At 40.7% G+C, this 19,176-nt stretch overlaps 1 protein-coding gene across 2 annotated transcripts in view; it reads right to left on the bottom strand.

Annotated features, from left to right (window-relative positions):
• dcc (DCC netrin 1 receptor) overlaps positions 1-19,176 on the bottom strand; it is a 354,092-nt gene that overhangs the window by 33,473 nt on the left and 301,443 nt on the right. For both annotated transcript variants that reach the window (XM_076886255.1, XM_076886256.1), the window contains exons 24-26: positions 17,946-18,169; positions 17,503-17,619; positions 5,186-5,335 (exon numbers count right to left, since the gene is read on the bottom strand). In XM_076886255.1, coding sequence (XP_076742370.1) covers positions 5,186-5,335; positions 17,503-17,619; positions 17,946-18,169 — 491 coding nt within the window. The remainder of the gene's footprint in view (positions 1-5,185; positions 5,336-17,502; positions 17,620-17,945; positions 18,170-19,176) is intronic.

Raw genomic sequence — 19,176 nt, 5'->3', positions numbered from 1 at the left:
TATCCTTTAAAAAGCAGACATCCTTACACTCAAGTAGTAATAAATATCACAACGGGCCAGAGGGAACATGTAAATTTGGGCCTTAAACTTGTTGAAATTCCACTACTGTGTTGCAGTTACTGTGTTTGTCTTCTCTCACGAAGTTACAGCTTGTCATTTATCCAGTTGTCTTTAAAATTTAATAAATCTCATCTGTATAATTTAACACTTTATTTAAAATGCCAATCTCCTCCTCTGGCATAGAGAAACCCTGCCAGGTCTTAGTTTTATTCTGTTTCTTGTTGAATGTGAAGCTTCATGCTGGTGCTTCTCTGCTGGATGAATTTCTCCACACTGCGAAACCCTGTTTTATCTTGTCAAAGACACATATGAGAGGAAAAAAGGAGAAGAGCTTCTTGTTAAAGGAAAAGACAATAAAAAAAATCTTCAGCGTGCAGAAACTTGACTCTCATGTGTCGTGAGAGATGAAACTCCTGCTTGTGTAACAACAGCCAGTTTGATCAGAGAGAACATTGGAAAGCTGGTTATTGTATGTAGAGCTGCTGTGCGTTCATTAAGCAGCTGAGACAAGAAGGAGAATGTAGAGGGAGAGCCGAGAGAAGGAACGTGAGCGCAGTTAAAGAGTAAAAATGAGAGGGGGAGGAAAAAAGTGACAAGAGGGGACCGAGACATAAAAATAGAAGACTTTCAAAAAGCTCAGAGAGACGATGAGAAGAAACAATAATTTGTGTTTTTCCAAGAATCTAGTTTTGAAGAAAATACATCTGCATTATCTCCAGATTGAAACACAGCATTACCTCCCCTATCAGGAGGAAAGTTGGTAACATTCTCCATAACAATTCACTGCAAAAAATAAAATGGATTTTTAAAATAGTGACTCGCAGGTCTACATGAATACACTTGAATACTGAAAACACCAAATGCCTTTAAAGGAAAAACGAATAGCAAGAAACACAATATTCATTTCATTTGGCTAACTCACAGGAATGTAAATGTTATATTAAAAGATGGTTATTTGAGAAACTTCACATTTAGACAATTAGACTGTAGGGAAAATGCTACATATGGCAGTGTTAGTGTAACTGTACGGTGCAGGGACTCAGGCAAAACTGATAACCTGGTTTAAATAACAGAAAATAAACTGCAGTCTCTGTGGTTATATGTTCCGGTAATAAATGGAGACCAGAGCAAGGACACTAAAATAAGAAATGAATGATGGCACTAAAATGTTCTTTACACCCAGGTATCATAACTTCTTTAAAGTAAGAATCTGCTTAACCTTGTATGACATGAGGAAATCTTTAAAAGAACCAAAGTTTATGTGTCAGTACGGCGCAATACAGGGTAACCATATTTGCCAGGAAGAGCAGACACTTACATTTACTCGCTGCACCTTCAAAGGCCTTGAAAAGATTATGAGTCTGATGTTATCAAATCTTTCAAAGAACTGAGGCATAAAGTCTGAGGCATACATTTTTAATATCCACCACTGAGAACTCTCGTAAGAGGACATCAACATGACTCCCTTACTAAACCCCTCAAAAACACGTGCTGAAATAATGATGGGAAAAAACAAAATAAAAAAACAAAAGCAAGTGGTTCATTTTGTTTTTCCTCACTACTCTTTAATTACTAACATCTGTCCTGTCTCCTTTTCCTCACCTCTAACCAGTGACAGATGGTCTCGAACATCATTAGTGATTGTCCTAACCTTAATCAGAACCCTGTACTATTAGAATATGTCATTTTAAAATATGCTCCATATACATGTTGTCAATGAGGAAAAAATACAATCAGTTAATCTGATAAATTAAAATAACTATTGTTTTTTTCCCAAAAAAGTGCTTCTACTTGGGTTAGAGTTATGGACATGAATTAGGGTTAGCACCGAGTGAACACACAATGTAAGCCTGGACTAAAAAGAGAAAATAGTTACATTTTAACACATGACCAAAATACTGTCATGTGACATGAGATGGTATGGTAATATGAACATGGTGGGACTATTTCAGCCACACCACGCAGCTTCTGTCATCATGTCCAAGGCTGCATGCATGAAAGGATGTACATAAATTTCCTCCTACAATATTCCAAAAAACTTTGAGACAATGTCATCTACTTGAAAAAGAGGAGAGCTATAAAGTACATAAACATTAAGTTGTTCAGAGCAGAAAGCAGATGAATTGGATCATTTGGATTCAAAGAGCATGCTGGTGTAACCATCGAGATTCGGGAGGATTCAGTGTTTTACCATGCTAATGAATTGACTTAAATTTATCTAAGAAGTTCTACAGGGATCAATGTCTTAGTTTAATTAGCCACATAGCAGCAGAGTCTAAAGCTCCCAGATTGGGTATTGCTACTGTCTATGTTATTTGGGGAACATAGTTGACTCGTTCTGGCCCTAATCTTCTATCTTTTCCTTTATAATCAGCAGAGTCCATTGTTGAATCTCATTGCGTGTACGTCTCTATCGTTTTTCCTTCATTAGCAGCTTTCTCATTATATTTGCCTTTCTCTATCATTAGCTGCCCCACCCGCCTCCACTCTTGTGTGCTTTGCCAGCAGCGATCAACCTTCGTGTTGTGTCAGGCCGTCCACTGACTCTGCCTCTCTGCTGTTGTTATATCACTGATACGAGCCAACCAGGAATTAGCCAATTATTGAATTACTGAATTACTGCTCCCCACCATGCCGTTTACCATTTAGCCCTGCAGCAAACCGAGACTTGAATACAACAGTGAGATAAAGGAAATGAACAGTGGGCAAACAGTTGGAAAAGTTACATGTTTACTTCTATCTATGACAGTTCTACATGCATAACAACAATATTAGCATATACAGATGTAGCAAGTTAATGTGCTTAGTTTTTCTCTCATATTAGTTTGAGAAATCATTAGGCCCCGCCCCCTCACTGCTGCCATTCAAATTTTTACTATTTGATCACCGTTACTTTGGCAAAATATTTATTTTTAAATAAGTATGGCTCTTTGATTTTAATATAACAGATGTCTGTCATACATTCAAACATCTGCAGGTTAGCAAAAAAATTTAATAATAATAATAATAACATTTAATGTTTCATGTTTAGTTGACAAGTTCATACCATGAATATATTGTATGTCACTGAACTAAAATGTGCACGAACATCATCACATATACAGCAATTATGAACGTCTATATGTTTTTTTCAGAAAGATTCCTAACAAATCCAATATATGTTACGTTCATTTCATCATCCTCTTGTAAGTGCGAGATCATGTTGTTGCTTTGGTTCTCCCATGTGTCACATTCAATGTACAACAAAGCAGTTTACCTACAATGTCACTGCAACTGTCACTCCCATAAGAACAACAGTAATATTTGTAATATTTTATTTCTAAAATTTGCTTTGTGTCACTGATTAGCTTATACGTTTTACATGTCTTAACTAGCAAGATGATCTTTTAGTAATGCAAAAGCCCCTTAGAATGAGGACATCCTCTACATTTGTAAATGTAGACCTGTAATGTCATGACTGCTGGACACCCGAAAGAAGAAATTTGTAATTTGACGGTAAAATAAAATGAACTAGTATTGGTAACCAACAACGTGTTTCTTGGCCTCAGTGTTCAGTTATAAATATACTGTGGCGTGAATAAGACACGGCGGGACCACGGAGCAACGTTCAGAGTCATCTTTATTTACATCTCACCACACCACAACACCCCCAAACCCCTCAGTCCCCGTGTTTTTAACTAGGCGGGCGTGATTAAGGATGCCGTGCAGGTGCGTCCGCCCTCCCTGCACGGCACCGCAGACCACGCCCCACCACATACCCCCATCGCCCGATTGAGGCCGGGGAGCCATCCGGCCGAACCTACTCCCCCACCGCCAGTGGGAGAGGGAATCAGCCCGGACAGCTGGCACCCCCAGGCCCCGGCCAAGCGACGGGGAGGTGCGAGTTCAGGCGGCCGCCCGCGAATCCAGCGGCGCAGGCAAAGCTGGTTCGGAAGTCGGACACGTGACAGGTGCACCCGGCGCGGCCGGCACAAGCGTGAGCCCCAGCTCACAGGTGGCTGGGCAGAGGTGTGGCGTGTACAGGCCTCTGGTGGTGGTGAGGCCGGTCTGGCGAGCACGGCGATCTCAAGCGTGGCGCCCGCCTCGCTCGCCAGTTCCACTCGAGCAAGCTCCCCTGGCACTGGGACCTCCAGCTCCTTGCGCGGCCCCTCCGTCACCGCTGTCGCTCCCTGCTGGAGCAGCCCATAGCGCGACTCCTCCGTCACTACTGCTCCCTCCGCCGCCACTCCCGGCTCGAGCAGCCCCTCGTGCAGCTCCTCTTTCTCCAACCGGCGCAGACCCTCGCGCACCTCGTCTGCCGCCTCCGGTTGGAGCGGCTCATCCACCACTCCCGGCAGGAGCAGCCCTTCACCTGGCTGTTCCCCCTCCTCCGGCAGGCGCAGATCCCCGGCGCAGCGCCTCGTCTGCCACCTCCGGCTGCTGAGGTGCCTCACGCGGCTCCTCCACCGCTTCACTGTCCTCGGGACACACCTGTGGGGGTGGCGCCCAGGCCCAGAGCAGCGCCGCCAGCTCCCCAATCCTTTCCAGGTGCCGCTCGGACTGGTCCTGCAGCTCTTCCTGCTGGCGACGCACCTCCGCCGCCTGCTCCCGCTGGGCGGCCGCCATTTCGGCCACCCTCTGGGCCAGCTCCTCCATTCCCTGGCTCCGATATGGACCCGCCGTGCTGCCTCCTGGGTTTCGGCACCAATGTGGCGTGAATAAGACACGGCGGGACCACGGAGCAACGTTCAGAGTCATCTTTATTTACATCTCACCACACCACAACACCCCCAAACCCCTCAGTCCCCGTGTTTTTAACTAGGCGGGCGTGATTAAGGATGCCGTGCAGGTGCGTCCGCCCTCCCTGCACGGCACCGCAGACCACGCCCCACCACATATACATAGGAAGAAATCTCCTTTGCTGACTGCGCAAACTACAGCAGTTTATGTTGTTGGCACAACATAAAGGTTAATCTAAACATATCACATGGAAATAAGAAAGTGTAGAAAGCAGACATCAGAGTTTTCTTTCACACCTTTTGTTGCCTCCTGGCCACAGAGCTACCTGTTGTCTGAGCAGTGGCAATTTTTTCAGGCTTATTTTTGCTGCAGCACGATTAGAAGTATAGTAATGGCATCAAAGTACCTGGTGTGTATCCTCTGTCCACAGTCAGGCTGGGGAAAGGCATTGGTCTCAGGCTAAACTTGTTGTGAGTGAAGCCACACGAGGGAGAAGGCAGAATCCCAGGATACTGCGAGGAGTCCAGGGTTGGCACCGGGATGGCACTGACCACCGCTGAAACAGAAAGAGCAACAGGGTGAGTGTTCCAGTGACCCACACTGAAACAGAGACAGTAAACCTGCAGACCACACAGAGATTGCGATTTCACGTTCCACCGATGCCAGTGCCTTTTTTATAAAGCTTATGAAGAACTGATCAGGACCAAAACTCAACGGATTCTTCCTTTGATCGTGCTGCATCTCTCCACCGTCATGAAATCTGGCTCAGCGGTGTTTGTGTAATCTTGCCGGCAAACACGCAGAAGCCGAACAAGCAAACACACAGCACTGATCACATAACTCAACCAGCGAGAGATGAGGCAGCGATACATGAGTCAGAGTGGGAAAACAAACTGTGAGCACCACTGAAACAGATGTATAAAGAAGCAGGCTGATAGCAGTGACAGAGCAGACACGCACAGGAGTCAGCAAACCAGCGACAGAGCCAAACGAGTCAGGGCCACCAATATTAGTCATTGCACAGAAAGTTTTTATGTTTATTTCAGTTTTGTTTTTCAATTTCAGATGTGTGTTTGCTCATTTTAGCTCATGCCTAGTTTGACCATTAATGTTTTCTTAATCTTAATTCTAATACGAGGATATTTGTCAGCGGAAAGAAAGCGTATTTAAAAAATATTGTTTTACTCACAATCATGTGGAAACCTTGGTCTCATTAAAAATGCAGAAACGCCTTCTCATACTTGTTAGGTTTACACATTTTAAAAAGTCAAACTTTAGAGATTTTCTAAAAGTTTTATTTCAATTTTAGTCAGTTTTGCGAGTGGACTTAAAAAAATATTTTTGTTCTTTTTGTCAATGAAATTTTTTTTCACACAAAGTTTTGGTGTATGATACGTAGAGCTGCCACCCAGGCAAAAGAAAAATACAAGTGTATCACGTTATAACGTGAAAGGTTTATTGTTCTAACAAGATACGTTTCCTGTTTGTACAATATAATATTTATATTGTACGAATGTGATAATTATGTATATTGTAATAACGTGATATTATGTTGTTCAAACGTGAAAAGTATATTGTACAAACATGATAGTATATTGTACAAACAGGAAAAGTATCTTGTCAGAACAATAAACCTTTCACGTTATAACGTGATACACTTGTATTTTTCTTTTGCCTGGGTGGCAGCTCTACGCTTCCGTAGTATGATGAAGTTTTAAATGAAAAGTTTTAACTCTTTTACCCTTGTGGTTGCTTATTTGTGTGAGAAAAAACAGAATGTGAGAGTAAAGCTGAGTAGACTGTGACAACACTGACTGAGAAGTTGTTTTAGGATTTGTCCAATTGGATACATGGCACCAATTTATCCTTACTTTAGGGTTATCCTGCTGTATATGTTATAGTGCTGGATAGTTTCAAATGATCTCATTTATCTGTTTCATGGTATCAAGTAGACATTCAGTGAAAGTTATCTTATGTGCAGTCATGTGAGAAAGTCAGTTTACTCTATGCATTCCTGTGAAAAAGGAGGAGTTTGAGTACCAGCCCAATGGTAATCAAGTGCTAATCACTCACGTAATCAGCAAACGTAAGCATCTGTATAAAAGGAGAAGTTTTTGTCTTTCCATCTTTTCCAGCAAATTCACCCAGAGGTCAGAACTTCCAAGCCTCAGAGAAACTCCAAACAAAACCCAAAATCTACATTTGGGATTCATCAAGAATCAGTTAGCAGGTTAAATAAAGTTAATGGCAAACTGAAGAAGACTGAACAAGTATGGCATCATTGGAAGGGTTATCAGGAGAAATGTGTGGCCACAATGAACTACACCTCATACCAACCGTCAAGCACAGTGGTGTAGGGGTGATGATTGGAGCTTGTTCTTGAAGCCACAGGACTCAACCATGAACTCCTCTCTATACCAAAGTATTCACATGTGAGGCAGTGCATCTCACAGTTAAAGCTTAGCACAGTAGGATCACTCAACATGACAATGATCCCAAGTACAGCACAAACTCTTCAACATAATAGCTGGAAAAAAAGACTCAAATTGCAATATTCTAGTAAAAGCTGAGACTTTAAATTCTGTGATGGGACATTATGAGAATGGCAGAATGTCAAAGAAGCAACGCATAAAGATGAGTGGGCAAAGAGTCCCCCAGAGCAATCAGAGACACTTACAAAGGTCATTTTCTAAGCTAATGAAGCAAAGGGTACTGGAGAGAAACCTGAGACAACTTTTGACATGACTGTAAAGCTGCACAGCACGATTCACATGTTAGAAGACATTACATTTCAGATTCTGAGTATCACAAAAAAGAAACAGCAGCAGAATTCTAATATCATTCTAAACACTGTTATTATTATTATTATTATTATTGCTGCTATTAACATAAATTTTCTTTTTTCTGTATGAAAACCTGCATTTCAAACTCCACTAACTATCCTGAATCATCCAGGTGTAGTATTTGTAAATCATGACAGCAAAGATAGTTTTTCACCATGTACAGACTGTTCTTTTTCGCAGCTATTCATTAGTTAGGAGACCTGGAAGTTCACTGCACTGAAGAACAGCAACCAGTGAAGCACCTGCATGTACATATCCATGGTAACCAAAGAGCTATGCCAGCGGACAGAAAGGGAGAAGCGTAAGAAGTACGATCTGTGGTGGAAGAAGTTTTTTATAATGTCACAGTGTTAATGATGTTATCAGCAGCCCTGTAACAGTCCCACCGACTGTAAAGCAGACAGTCAGTCGGAGCCAATAGAGTTCATATTGTGACCTTGAGAGGAAACTGCAGGGACTCAAACTCACTGAGACTGATTACACTGCCTCAGGTCCACACACACACACACACACACACACACACACACACACACACACACAAACACACACACACACACACACAAACACACACACACACACACACACACACTGCTTCTCCAAGCTGTTTAAAAGATAAGAGGCACCCGTCAGTGTTTGTTTGTTTTTGTGTGTGTGTGTGTGTGTGTGTGTGTGCACATATTTCTCTCTTTGTCTCTCTCCAGCTGTGTCTTCTTTACGCACCTCCATTCAGGCTGGAGGTGAATTCAGCATTGTGTTTCTGAATATAAATGAATGTTTAATAAGGAAAAAAAAGTGTTCAAAAGAAAACATTTGCAACAGCCCATTTCTGTTTTCTACAAAGATATTTTCAATGTAATACTGAATTAAAGGCTCACCAGCCTGCTGTAAGGAAATCACTCCAAAAAAAGAAAAAAGAAACACGACCCAAGGTTTAACATTTTGTTGTAAACAGTTTTCTCCGTTTTTGTTTTCATCTATGTTTCTCAAAAGTGGATAGATAAAAGATCTGGGGAATAACAATGCTTATAAAGATATTTTTCTTACTAGTCATTATAATAATTGTGAAGATTATTAAATTGATATTTTCAACACTTTGTGAAATATACTTATTCGACTTGAATGAGAATAAATTGTGTAAACTGGCATGGAGCTTTTCAGATGGTAGCATGACAAATGAGCAGTGTAACTGTATAGCTGGCGGACTTGCTGAGTTTCAGTCAGTGTAAAAAAAACCACGGATGGTAAATTACACAGATTCATAAAATATTGAATCAAATGTACTTTTTTCATTACTTTTAATACAGAGTTCTCTTTACCCTCTCAAAGTTATTGGGCGGTGTGCAGGACTTTGCCCAACCAATCTCCGTGTGATTTGTGTTCAACAAGTCCCTGAGGGGGTGTTCTGTGTGGAGCGTTCGGCTCATTGCTACAGACTACTCAGTCCTTGTGCAACCAAAAGGAGAGCTTGGTATACACTAGGGGCAGACTAGTTCCCAGACAGAGCTGGACATCATCCCTTCACCATGTGTTAAAGATTTTCTGTGTGGAGCTTTCTGATCTGGTGACCTCAGGTGACCTGGCCCTGTTGGCTTTATCAAGTTGTACACTTCCTGCAGGCCAAAATGCCCACTCATGGTTGGGAATGAAGTGCTTCCCAAGTCTTGCTGGTCTTTTTTTTTTTTTTTACAAATAATGGGGAAGTGTATGGGTACCAGTCTATTGTTGTAAGGATAAGAGAGAATACAAGCAGCAGAGATGAGCTTCCTCTGAAGAGGTCCTGAGCGCAGCCTTAAAAGAAGAAGCTTCTGTGGAAGAGTTATACAGTCTTATTGCCACCGGCACAAAGGATTTACTGTGGCGGTCAGTTCTGCATTTCGGGGCAATGAGTTTTTTGCTGCTTTGGTGTATGCAGACAACTTTTTATGAACATTCAGATACAGTTTTCACCGCTGTCAACAACGAGTATCTGGTGTAGTTACACAAAACACAAATCTTATATCAGTGTCGTAAGATTAAGGCAAGAGAGGACTTTTTATCAGGATTAGGTAAACGTAGTGATCTTGGTTAAAATATCATATGGTTGTATATGACACGAGTTGGTATGTCTTTTATCTCGTGTCATTGGAACCTCAATTTGCTGAACATTTTGTTGAACAGAAGTCAGCGGGCCCCAGTTGGGCAAAGACTCGAAAAAAGATGATGAAGAAAGATTTATTGCAACTTAGATCTTGAAGGAGGTTGTAAGCCATCAAGGGAATGACTGCCTGGACTGAGAAGTCCTGAAGGCATGAGTAGAAGGATTGCTCCAAAGAATTTGCCAGCACGGGCAGGGCGGGGATTAGAGAGGAGGAAAAGGAGGGATGGTGGAGTTCCAACAGATCTAGGGCTTGCTGTCTGTGAGGCATGTTGGATATCTCAGGAAGCGCAAGGACCAAACTCTTGTGCTAGAAATTTGATTTAAATTAAAAGAATTTAAAAATGTCTTATTATGACTGCAGACAGGCTGCAGTAAACAAAGGAACCGTGTTAGCATTCAAACAAACTACAACCATGACTGAAAACTTTAGCAGGAAAGAAATAAATACAGAATAAAATCAGTGTCAGTGAACATCCAACTGACACGTTCATTATGAAGATAGCTGCAAACTGACAAATGCATTAGGGACATTTGCACATTAAATTAACAAAAAAGGCAATTTGACTGAAATTGTAAATAGCTTTTCAACACACTTTCGGTGTTTGTAATGTCATGCATGACAGTAGTGACTGCACTAGTAGACTTTTTATTTGCTTTGATTGCTTTTTATTTAATGGGGGAAATATTGAGAACATTTAAGTAAATCGTTTGTAATTGATTTGGTGGAACGTGCGTTATTCTTAAACCCCTGCAGGGTCCACACTGTTTCTCTCTTTGTTTATGTCTCTTGCATTTTGCTTAAGCTAAAGGAGCTCCAGGCTTCTTCGATATTTTTCTGTTTCATTTTTTTAAAACCGGCTGTAACATCTCTGCTCTGCAGACGTCAGATGATCTCTACCTCTACCTGCTGTTTCTGTGTCTTTGTGTCTCCGGTCTGGCTTTCTTCTCTCACTCTCACAGTTTTCTATCAGTTTTATTTGGGTTTCATTTCAGTGTGCTTGTGTCATTGTTGATCAAACTTTTTATCCATTCTTGTCTCTGTTTTTGCTCAATATTTTTCTTTCTGTATGGTTTCTTTATCACTCCTTCTTTTTTATTTCTATTTAATGCCTTTGTGACTTTTACTTTGTTAATTTTACGTGACTTCATGTAACAGCATTTTTTTTATATCCTCTTATGCAAAATTCAGCATTTTGTGATCTCTATCTGTATTTCTGTCTCCTCTTATCTCTGGCCTCCTTCTCACCCTCTTACAAAACCTCCATAAACCTGTAGCTCCCCACCTCACTGCACCAAGCTCATCAATATTCTCCGCCAATAAGTGTATTGACCAGACTTGCTCATCTCTGGTCGTCCTGCTGCTGTAATGAAACCCTGACTCTGTTTAAATGAGCACACACACACACACCTCCTAAAGCTGCTGATCACAGCCCTGCCATTATCAATACTGTCTGATCGATGCTGGTATTGATGATGGTTTAGTGTAATAACCTCTGGGTTTCAAAGAGGAAGAAGCACCTGGAGAAGAAAACTGGCCATCTGTCTCTTTTGACAGTTAGAATTCAATTTAAAAACCTTTATTGACATGTGTGTTTTTGTGCAGGATTTTCCATCCATCCATCCATCCATTTTCTAGCCCTGATTCAGTATTCAGGTCTGGGTTCCTTGGGGAACAGTCTAAGCAGAGCTCCCTTTTCTCACCCACCTCCTCCAGTTCCTATCTGCTGCACAACAAAGCCTTTCCAAGTCAGTCAGGAGACACGATCTGTTCAGCGTATCCTGGGTCTGCCCCGGGGTTTCCGACTGGTAAAACTGATACAAAACACCTGGGGTGCGTCCAGGAAGCATCCTGGGTCAGATGCCTGAACCACCTCAACTGTCTCGCTTTGATGTGGAGGAGCAGTAGTTATGCTCTAAGCTCCACCTGAAAGTCTCAGCTCCTCAACTTAAGCCCTATTGGAAGTGTCCCCAAGAGCATCATGGACACAGTAAAAACAATTGTGACCACACCTTTTTTCACACCTTGGCTCGTGTGATTAGGTAGAGGATCAATAGGGGTCCATGATCCTCTTGGGAACATTCGCATATGGCTTAAAATCTGGGACTCTCCACCAGAATTCCTTTATAATTACACAGGAAAATGAGAAATAGATACAGTGATTTATTAAAATGTGTAAATATGTAAACACTGGTTCATGCTTTGAAACAGATGCATTTTTATGCTTGAATGATTGATATATCAAAGTGGCTCAAACGAAAAACACCGAGTGGACTGAACATCAGTGAAAAAGCAGCCGATACGCAAAGAAAATCTTCTGAAAGAAAATCATATCTCAAGACCACTTTCAAAAAAATCACAAGAAAGCCTGGTTCCTTGGAAGCAAAATATAAAGAAATGAAGGGTGGCTCAAGAGTTTTGCACAACACTGGAGATTTATTTTTAACTATATGCACTCAAATTTGAAGATAAAGAACTGTTAGCGTGATTTTTGATATACTTTAGGTGTTTAGTGAATTAAATCCAACAAAAATATGCTGCCTATTTAAACAGATTACTAATTGTATTATAAACTATGACTGGAACGTCCACTTTCTAGTGTTTTTCAGTTCAGTATTGTCTTTAACTTCCCTCTCCAAAAACAAAAAATACCTTAAAGCTTTTCTATTTTTACAGAAAGAGAAACGGTATTTCTAAAAGATGCAGTGCCACAGCTTAGAACAGAGAAGTCTTTGACAGAACTTCCAAAAAACAATAAAATAAAAGGAAAATCTATGAAATGTGAAACATGACAGCAAATAAAAAAGATAAGAAGAGGGAAAAAATAGAATAGGAAACAGGTCTGAGTGTTGGCAGAGGAAGCCAGAGGGTTTTCCTGCTTTACGGTGACCCACATATCACAAACACTCACATTTATGTAAACTCACAGTCCTTGTCACATGCTAACAAGAATTATCACTTGGCCGCTGACTCACTCTCTCCAGAAATAACCACACAGCATTATAACCTGGATGCTACGCTTCACCTCAGTGACTCCAGTTTGTTACAACTGGGTTAAACAACAGCAGCAACTGCACATCAGAAGAAGAAGAAATAAAAGAGAGAAAAGAGGACACAAATCCTTCAAGACATGCAGCCAGACTGAGAGCAGGGTAATTACAATGTGAAACATTCTGCTCACTGATGTGACTGAAAACATATTCACTCCACAGAGAGAGAACACCGTAATTAGACAACCTGCTTCTGTGCACAAAACTGGTTCATAGACACAATTTGGTATCACAGAGATTCTGCAGATGTTCTGCATCAACCTCATGGTGAAAGGAAACAGTTTTATACAAACAGCTGTTTAAAATCAAGTGCCTACACTATGAACTCCACCCACAGTGCGATGGGTGCTGGGACAGGAGGAGGTGTCACTGCGATTCTGGAAGTGGGACAGAGTTGGTGCGAGGATGAGCCGACGAGGGTGATGCACATCAAACAGAATTTGACATAGTCTTAGACGGCTTTAGAGACTTCACAAGTGCTACAGTTAAAAGGTGTCTTATGGAAATGACAGGAGACTGGTGTAATTAAGGACTGCAAGAGCTTCAAAAGGGGTATGATAAAAATGAAGGGACATGACATGTCTGAAGAAATACTGGAGGAGATGACTTGGACTGACCCTTTAAACCAGAGTTAACATTCTTCTAATGGTGTTAAATGGTTTAAGTAAAGGATTTTAATCCTGACCGTCAGTTTGTACTTTCCTAAATCATGTAACAAGAGGTAATCATTTGGGTGGGTTTTTTTAGTGGCAAGACCGGGGCATTACAGTGACTTTATGTTTCTATTAAGATCTCAGCCTTGGCTAAGCCATCAGCTGTGTGCTGTTTGAAGGGATGGTGTTTGACATAGGTCTGTTTCATGTTTGTGAGTGCTGGTTGTGTTGGCTTACTGTAACCTACATTTTGGGTTATGACCATAACTTTTGTGTTTTAGGGAACTGCTGACACAGTCAGTCAGTCAGTGATAGCTGACAGACATTTCTAGGCATCAATGAAAGTCACTGATTTTGTTTGGGATGTTGGTCCCTCACTGTTGGGCTAGAGCCTATTCTAGCTTTCATAGAGCAGGAGCTGGGGTACAGTCTGGACAGGCTGCCAATGTATCGCAGACCCTCTCCAAATACTCAAATATTAGATAATATTATAATATTAAAAAAGATGGTAATATCAATAATGTGAAACTGCTGATGTCACGGTGGCCATGCTCCTTTTATCCACAGTCTTCTCTGAGAGGAACAGGGCCTTACGCTATGAACTGAAAAGCTTCTACAAGGTGCTACCAACTTGTTGTTTTTTTCCATGAGAATTATGATGAGTTAGAGTACTTAAGTCAAAGAATCATTTCTAAAACTGCAAATCTGCCAAATTACACAGCAGTGATCACTAGAGACCTCTTTGCAGAATGTGCCTTTAAATGAAGTATTTTAATATCGAAAACAGCCAGTTCTGATACAGGGAATAACACCCTAAAGAGGTGTAGCCAAATTATCTTTGAGATACGATGATATCTGGAGAAAAACAGTAGTGAATGAGATAGAAAACTCAGTTTGTATCAAACTCCAGCTATTCTTTCTACACTGATGACTCACTGTTACAGACTAATGCTTTAAATTCATCCAAACAGAGTGCAGAATTTAGGGGTCTGTTTTTAGATAGTGTGGTATGCATTACAATAAACGTCTTTAAAATTAAAGTTGTGCTGACCAGCCAACCGTAAACTGCTGTTTAACTTCACCAGACTCCATTAGGTGGTTGTAGAACACGGAATTTAATGGCTCAGTACTCATTAATCAGTGTGAGTGACAAAGAAAAGTACAAATGCAATCATGTCTTTGGTAAAACTTTTACAGTCACAGCCGTGTTGACTGGCTGAAGCTGCTCTTGTGAAACCCCTCATTTGATCTGATCAGAGCCACTGCTGGAGTCGCACACTGTAAACCGAATCTTTGAGGTTTCACAGCAACATTCCTTTTTTCCCACTTCATCTTGCCAACTCTCTTCCAGTTTTTTGCTGCTTGCCTCTCCTTCCTCATTTTGTCTTTCCCAGGCTCATCCCCTCGTCACTGGGGTGTCCTCAGATCTCCCCTCCACTCTGTCCTCTGAGTCGTTCTGAGGGAATGAACAGGCTAATTATCAGTGTGAGAAAGTTGGTGCAAGTGTGAACGCCTCTCTCTTCAACTTTGCTTTTGCCTGAAAGACTTTTTACATCTAAACCTCCCAAAGAAAGTTGGAAAGTCAAAGAAAGATGAACTCTCTGACTATCATCATCACCATCATCATCATCACCCTAAGGCAACTGGCCACTGGAGACATCATCTGGAGGTACCATGTGAAAGCTCAAGCACCAATAGCAAGAGCAATGACGTATATTGAGCATAATGTAAAATACGTTCAGTTCAGTATGCTCCCAAGTTAATCTGAGAAACTGCAGAGCTCTTTAATTATATGTGATTTTGAAATTTTCAGTCACAGATTTTACATCAAATGTGATTATATCTCACTAGCTTTAGACAGAAATAAGAATGCATGTGTGAGCTTCACCAATTTTCAGGAAAGTGATTTTCCATATTTTTCCTGATGTTTAAAATAACAACTGTTATTTAACCCGTAACCTTGAGAAATGAAGAACAATTACTACCTCAGATAATGTAGGCTAGCTAACTGATGTTTATCCACTCATTGCTAGTTTCAGGTTAACTGAAGCTGGTCACTTTACTGTGGTGCAGTAAAGTCACCCTACACAAATTAGACATTATTGACTACCTGAGTTGCTTTGGAGAAAAGGTCACTGACTGAGTGGTCACTGGGTTTGTGTGTTAGCGTTCTACATTTTCCCAGCAACTATGAACAAATTCAGTGCTCTTCTGTATGTACTATTTCACAACTACCAGCCACTCTGACTGAAAATTAAGTGTCTGGAAATAATGGCATCAAAACCAAGTAATAGTGTCAAAATTCCCATATTCTTAGTAGAAGCACAGAAGCTTTATTATAATAAAATAATGGCTATATTGTCAGGTTTCAAGGGCGAACTCCATGAACCATAAACAAATTGTAGCTAGATAAGGTGGATAAGGACTAAAGCACCACGAGGTAGAACAAACCTGACCCCACCATCAGAAGATAAATGAATTTATAGGTGACCCAATTTGGTAAACTTAGAGCTGAACCACTTCTCAGGAAAGGAGGAGGCTAAAAGTTTGTGTTGCCCAAGACATACAAAAGTTTCACACTGGATGATGACAATCAATTTACCGATGGATCCGAGTCAGAGCTTAGTTGCAACAAGAGAGAGGATTTTGTAACGCTTTCCATCAAATCCAGTACTTGGGGGATTTTTTTAGTCCATAAAATAATTGATATTAATAATAATCACTCATTGCACATCACCAATGAACAGAAAGTAACCAAAGCATCAGGGCTTTTGCAGTTGTGTGAATAAGTGCATATAAAATCTCTGATGGACTACTAACCTAGAAAAAAGCAACCAAAAAGAATAGAAAACTGTGCAATAAAGAAAAAGAGTCCCGCATGGATCTCAAACTCATGTCTCCTGGGTAAAAGTCATCTTAATTATGCCACTACCATCCCTCCATCCTCCTTAAAAGGAATTTAGTCGCTGTTTCAAAGATCAAACACTCTTAGTTTGACTGTGAAAATCAGGCCATCATAGCTGAACTACAGAACGGCAATGATATGCAGAAGAAGAGAACTATTTGGAAGAAGAGAGAAAAGGAATAGACGTCAGACCAGTGGAAATCAGGGCTTTGATGTCATAGGAACTTTGGTTTTATGTGTTTGTGAGATGTAGTAAAGGAGGTTCCTGCTGTGAAGCATATGGTGATACAATGCTCACACCATCCCTGGGAACACTGTTTGTTTTCAGCAGGACAATGAGCCGCAACAAACCTCCAGGCTGCGAGGGCTGCATGACCAAGAAGGAGAGCGATCGAGAGGCAAAGAGCTCTAAACAATCATGATAAATAGAAGAGCTTAAATGATTGTGAATCCACTGCAAAAGTGTCTTAAACCCACAGTTTTCCAGATGTCTACTGGAGGGCGACTCCTGTGTTTGGAAAACACACTTTGGGCTATTAAGAATTCTGATAGAAAATAACTCTCAGCTCTGGTGCTCTCTGACCTCAATAAACACTTTTGTGATGAGTGTGTGTTCCTAACCACTAGTTATGAGTCTTATTGAAGAAAACACAAAGTTTATTTTGTAAATTAAGGTACTAATTAAAGTAAAAAATGAGAATAAAGCATGGTATAAAAAAGCCTCAGATGAGGCTGAGATGCATTTGAAGCTTTACAACAAACCAGGGGGTGCTCCCCCAGAAGCTACGTCCATTATTTATATACAGTCTGTGATTCCAACAATTCAATTAGACTAATTGGATGAACTGAACTGGACCTTTAGTGCTTTATGGAGCATCCTTAATGCAATTATCTGACAAATAAAATGGTTGAGCAGACTGTCCGAGAAGTATAGTATTTTATTAGCAACATATGTGTTTCACCTGTGCAGTTATTAGGATCCAGCTTGCTAACCAAGTTATCATTTCTAGCTATAAAAAACAAAACAAACAAACAAACACACCCATGTCAGAGGCCAAAATGCTTCAAAATAGTACTTCATATATGAAAGCTTAGCTTCACAGTAGCAATATCCATATATTCTGTTGCGTTTCTTACGTGTGTTGCTCGGCTGCGAGTCCATGGGAATCATCATTTTGCTTCGAGTTCCTCTCCTGGCAGCCAGAGAACGCTCCAAAGTAGAGATACTGCTGGAAACCTCATCAGCATCTGCTCCTGGAACATCACAATCAAAACCCAATCAGGGATTCAGACATCTTCATTTCCTTGGATTAGGATTTAGGTTTAGCGTTCCATTTTCCACTTGGAAAAGATCTTTATTTGATACTTTTGTGTTTTTATCATTATTAATTAGGCCTGTTTACACAGCTAATTAAACCAAGATTCATAACCCATTTATCTTAAACGTAATGATGTAAAATAAAGAGAAACTATAAGATTAAATCTAATTAAACACATAAAAAATATGAGTGTAACTAAATGAAGCTTTGCTATACACATTATATACTAAATTGATTGGTAAATGAGAATCAGTGCTGTACCTGAATGGCTGCTTTTGCTCCCCATCTGGCTCTCTGATTGGCTGTGTGCCACCTGGGGGAGGTCCTGGCAAGACTGGATTGGTGAATCGTGGCCAGACGGTGCGATGCTGGGAGCTTTCTCCATGTTCTTCATCTCCATCTCCTCGTGGTGGATCCAGAGGTCCGGAGGCCGCAGGTCCTTCTGGCTGCCCTTCCTCTTACTGGCACTGTGACTTGCTCTCTTCCTGCACAGAGGATGAGAAACGCACCGGGGAGGAGGGTCAGGAGAAGAAAACACTCCATCCATCATCGTTTATTTCCACTAAATGAAAGCACTGTGGGGTGGAGAGGGCTGTGAATTCTCCACCTGTAGCTGTACTCAAATCTGATCATCTGGATCATAAAACAGTATGAATTCAAATGAAATTTGGCATAATGTCTTGAACTGCCTCGTACTCTTGAAGATTATGAAACAAGATTATGCTCACTGAAATGTGGGGAGGAGAATTATGAAATTATACTGACATTATAAATGGGATTATACAGAAACTCTCTGAACCAGAGCATCATTTCTACTTGTATCTGTATTTTTGAGGAGTTTTCCTGTGTTTCAAATCATTAAAGATGTTTTGTTGTTTTGTTTTTTAATTTGCAGGATGTTGAGCTCTCATAGCCACCATATGATGTCATGAACAGGATTACAATAAAGGTGGATTGAAGGTAGGAAGATGAAATTAATCCACTTTATTAGTGGATTATATGATACCAAGTGTAATTTCATGAACTATATAAATAATCATTTTGACTAAAACTGAGAAAAATACTAAAAACTGCAATTTCATGAACACAAACTAGACTGAAACTGTTCATCCATTCATTATTTCTTGCTTATCTGAAGTTCTGTCTCTGTAACAGTGGGCTAAACAGGGTATTCTTCTCCCAAGCAATCTTGGTGCCTGCAGTGGTCGACCATCGCTGATGCACCCACAATGAAAGACATATTGATTTGGAGAATGGAAATGCACTGAAGATGCACTGTGAACACAGTTGCGGCTTTTCTGTCGCATTTCTTACAAATCGGTTCAAGGAGGCTAGAAGTCGAGTTTAAAGGCATAATTGCCATTCCTGCTGTTACAAAAGTCATCTGCGTGAGTTGACTTCTAACAGGTGGTTTTGAAAGACTAAATAAAACCTCTTGAGTGTGTTTATAAAAAGAAAACCATGACAAAACAAACTACAATGAAATAACGTT

The sequence above is a fragment of the Maylandia zebra genome, linkage group LG7 (genome assembly GCF_041146795.1).
Source record: "Maylandia zebra isolate NMK-2024a linkage group LG7, Mzebra_GT3a, whole genome shotgun sequence".
Lineage (NCBI taxonomy): Eukaryota > Metazoa > Chordata > Actinopteri > Cichliformes > Cichlidae > Maylandia > Maylandia zebra.
This window is presented reverse-complemented; position numbering and strand designations above follow the sequence as displayed.